The 4,508-nt window shown below is 33.9% G+C and overlaps 1 protein-coding gene across 1 annotated transcript in view; it reads left to right on the top strand.

Annotated features, from left to right (window-relative positions):
* LOC107591499 (RIMS-binding protein 3A) overlaps positions 1-2,269 on the top strand; it is an 8,397-nt gene extending 6,128 nt beyond the window's left edge. The window contains exon 4 of the mRNA XM_016280657.1: positions 2,264-2,269. Within this exon, the coding sequence (XP_016136143.1) occupies positions 2,264-2,269 (6 nt within the window). The remainder of the gene's footprint in view (positions 1-2,263) is intronic.
* Positions 2,270-4,508: the final 2,239 nt, after the last annotated feature.

Below are 4,508 nucleotides of genomic sequence, written 5' to 3'. Positions count from 1 at the left end.
GTTTTTCTATATATGTATATATATATATATATATATATATATATATATATATATATATATACACACACACACATACAGTAAAATCGGTAATATTGTAAAATATTATTAAAAAAATGTAAGTAACCATTGTCTGTTTGAATATATTTTAGAATGTAATTTATTTCTGTGATCAGAGCTGAATTTTCAGCATCATTATTTCAGTCTTCAGTGTCACATGATCTTCAGAAATAATTCTAATATGCTGATTTGCTGCTCAAGAAACATTTCTGATTATTACCAATGTTGAAGACAGTTGTTGCTTCATATTTTTTTGTAAAAACCATTATATATATATATATATTTTTTTTTAAATTTTTTTTTCTTTGAATAGAAAGTTAAAAAAACAGCATTTTTTGGAAAAATAAATCTACAAATCTCACTTTTAATCAATTTAATGCATCTTTTCTGAATATATATTTTTTTATATTACTGACTCCAAATGTTTGAATGCTATTGTATTTTGTATTTTGGAACCACAAATTGTTTGTGTGCAAGTGAGTTAGTTTTTCAGAGCTTGTATGGTTGTGTCCTTCCACAGATTTTTATCAGCTTGCACGACCTGCAAACAAAATAAGCCTTAATTGATGCAGTTTTGATCTTGCTTGCAGAATCTGGAATTAGATTCAGCGTATAAAGGCACCTCTTAAAAAGAATCACTTGGCACATTTTGGCAGAGCTGCTGAGTCTTTAACCTTCTTTAGATGTGATCGATTGTGACATTGAACGTAATCAGTCAGGAAGTGTTCCCTAAACAGTCACGTCAACTTTACTGCATTTCTGCCAACATGTTACTTTTTAGTTACCAGATTCTTTAACATTCCCCTTGGTCTTTAAAGAAATAGTTCACTCAAAAATGAAAATTAGCTTAAAATGTCCTCACCCTCAGGCCATCCAAGATGTAGATGAGTTTGTTTCTTCATCAGATTTGGAGAAATGTAGCATTGCATCACTTGCTCAGCAATGGATCCTCTGCAGTGAATGGGTGCCATCAGAATGAGAGTCCAAACAGCTGATTAAAAACATCACAATAATCCACACCACTCCAGCACATCAATTAATGTCTTGAGAAGCCAAAAGCTATGTGTTTGTAAAAAAACAAATCCATCTTTAGGATATTTTTAACGTCAAACCCTTGCGTCCATTATCTGTAATATTGCTTTCTCCATTGATTTTAGTAGAGGAAGAAAAATACATTTTTGTGACACAGATATTGTTTTCATTAGTAGTTTCTTTGCTAAGGCATGCATCACTATTGCTTTTGCTCATGCACATTGTTTTAAAGTTCACAGTGAATTTTAGAGTCTTCAGAATAGGGCTGCACGATTAATCAAATGTGATTGTCATGCGCATTTTGTTAGTAAATCCGGTTCTGTAATCAGCAGGAAATCATCATCACGTGATTTCAGATGGAGCAGAATTTACTACACATAGCTGTAGTTCACTGACAAGTTACGCAAAAAAAATCGCAGCCGATTTTATTGCGCGATTATGAAATGGAAGAAATCGTTCGTGTCAGCTGTTTGCATAGCTTCTCAGTGAACTATGGCTCTCCGATAAACCGTATATTGCTGTTGTCGTGTGTTTATTAGTCACGTTGAATCAATGAAAGCAGTTGAATCTTCTGTTTATTCAGCCGCAGCGATAGGCATTTTCTGGGTTTCTTCTGCGAGGCGTATTTGGAGTTTCTCTGGCCTTCGGGTGGAGATTTACTGCTGATCACAGAACCGTGCTTCACTGAAAGATACGCATGACAATCGCAGCTTCTGTCGAATCGCGATCTCGATTCCATTTATCGTGCAGTCCTACTTCAGAATATGTAAAAAAACACTAGTTTTATTGAGTGAATGTGGTCTGCTGGTGCTATGAATAATTCAGAAGTACAGAGAATAACCGTCTACTGCCACAGTGAAACCGCAGACTGAACTGTGTTGTTCAGTCCTCAGAAGTGATGTTTTTTGTGCCCTGTGCTTGGAGAGAAACGGATAGTGGCTAAAAGTTGAACCTTTGGACATTGGCGTAGTGTTTATGCACTGAACAGTTTTGCAATGGCTCTTATGATGTTTAAGCTCTAGATTATGGGAACTTGGTTCAATGAAAGCTTCAATTCTTTCTGCATCTAATTCTCAGTTGGCTTGATTACCTCACTCACAGGCTATATAACAGTGATTTAGCTCAATTTATTTGTTTTCATTTTCATATAATGATGATTATGTGCATATTTCAGGTCTAGAGATTTGATATCTGATTGCAAATGCACAGTCATACGAATCAGAAAGACATCTGTTAACCTGACAGTCCTTGTTTAATGAGACAATAGCTCTAATAAACAAAAGTATAATTATTTTGTAAAATATACAGTTTGTGGGCAATTTCAGTGTTTTAGTAACATTTGTATAGTATTGATTAATATTTTGAATTAATTTTAGTTTCTATTTTCAATTAAAGTTTTACTAATGTCTTTTTTTTCTGAATTGTAAGTCATAAACTCAGATTTGCGAGATATAAACTCAGAATTGTGGGATATAACTTTGCAATACTGGGATTAAAATACAGATTTTGCAATAAGTGAAATACAGATTTCTGAGCCAAGTGGATTTTGAATGCAGCTTCCAAAAGACAAAAAATAGTAGAATAATATATTTTTTTTGTATTTGATACAATCACACCAGCGTGATTAAATCATCCTCGCAGCACATCATCAGCTGCTAAATTCAAATCTGCGCTCGCTGGCTGGCCCTGAGCCAGAGACAGACGCATTTGTACAGCACTGCATTATAACCAATCATGCACGATTCTGTTGAGCTTATGAATGCAATGGCCAATCAGAGGCATTCAGATGAGTCATCGCTGAATGCGATGGTTTGTTCACTTGCTCGCTCACTGAATTCTCTGGCGAATTCTCTCATCAGAAACAACAAAGTGCAGATGTGCGTAGTAATATAAGATATTAATTTCACAGTGTAAACAGTTTCAGTGATTTAAATGGGAGTTTTTGAGAGTGCCTGGACTCTGGCTAGACTGAATGAAAATTTTCTTTTTTTTGCTCTCTGTAAAATGAAAGTGTTATAATTAGTAACTTACAATATTGTTATTAAATTCACATTAAATACAAAGTCAGTCGTATTCAAAATATTTTACGGCATGCTGCATGACACCCATATATGGTACTTAAGACGGGTTTTTTTAATAGATTACACTATTACTCTATCAAATAACATAATCTATAAAGGTGCAAAATGCATTTACTTACACTTTGCACAGATCTGACCACTAATTTCTGCTTTTAATATGTGGGCGACTTCATTTTAGTCCTTCAGTGTTTCTTGCAGTAAACATAATCAGCTACGAATTAATTCATTAGGTTAATGTGTATATGCGTGTCTGTTTGTGTGGGAGTGAGCGATCGACTGAACGACTGATTAAATGAGTTGGAAGTTTATAGTCATTTAATTTGAAACCGTTAATGGCGTGTCTGTCAGAGAAACTGAAGGATGCAGCCACACAAGTGAATCACATTACAGGAGACAGTTGATGGTTAATTAGATCATTTTTGGTCACTAATGTCTCTAATTGTATACTGCCTACTATTTAGAGAAATAGCATGTGAAGTAGCATGCAATAAGCAATGATAAACATTTGAAACTGTAGTATGCTTCATGTTTGTCACTTGTCCTCACAACATGTGCACAACACAGCATGTTTAATTCAGCATTTAATTTAGAATTTTATCCATTTTGTGGGAAAACAGCAATCAAATTATTGTCATAAGGTCTAATATCACATCTGGTTTGTGAAAATGAAAGGTCAGGTTTAGCGAATGCAGTAGCTCATTTGAATATTTAATATTTTTATAAAATATGCATGCATATATTTAATTGTGCATGCGGTAATATTTTCAGTATGCATACTGTATTCCGCTTCTATTAAAAGTAGTGGTGTGATATTACACATAAGCTATGTGTTTTGGTGCTACGCATCTGTGTGAATGACCAGATCAAAACAAATAACAATTCATGTGTGATTTGTGTCAGTTTAGCATTGTGTTCTTCATTTAGCATCTTGTGTATGTACACACATCTGTTTTGAAACATTAGCGTGATTAAAATCGTATGACACAAACAGATTATGTTATAATCTGATCTGTTTAAGAAAGACTTTAAATAGCTTTGAATATACTATGGTATTTTAGGTATGTAGTGCAGCTGTTGGGATATAAGAAGCCACTGACATGTGGTGTGTGTGTGTGTTTATTATAAGAAATATACACTACTGTTCAAATGTTTGGTAAGATTTTTTTAATATTTTGGAAAGAAGTCTTCTGCTCACTAAGGCTGCATTACTTTGATTAAAATACAGTGAAAACAGGAAAATTGTGAAAAATGATTACAGTTTGAAATAACTGTTTTCCGTTTGATAGTCTTCTGCTCACTAAGGCTGCATTACTTTGATTAAAATACAGTGAAAACAGG

Source organism: Sinocyclocheilus grahami, unplaced genomic scaffold, assembly GCF_001515645.1.
Source record: "Sinocyclocheilus grahami isolate Dianchi unplaced genomic scaffold, SAMN03320097.WGS_v1.1 scaffold142.1, whole genome shotgun sequence".
In the NCBI taxonomy this organism is placed as follows: Eukaryota; Metazoa; Chordata; class Actinopteri; order Cypriniformes; family Cyprinidae; genus Sinocyclocheilus; species Sinocyclocheilus grahami.
The sequence above is the reverse complement of the archived record's forward strand: the minus strand, read 5'-3'. Positions and strand labels throughout refer to the sequence as shown.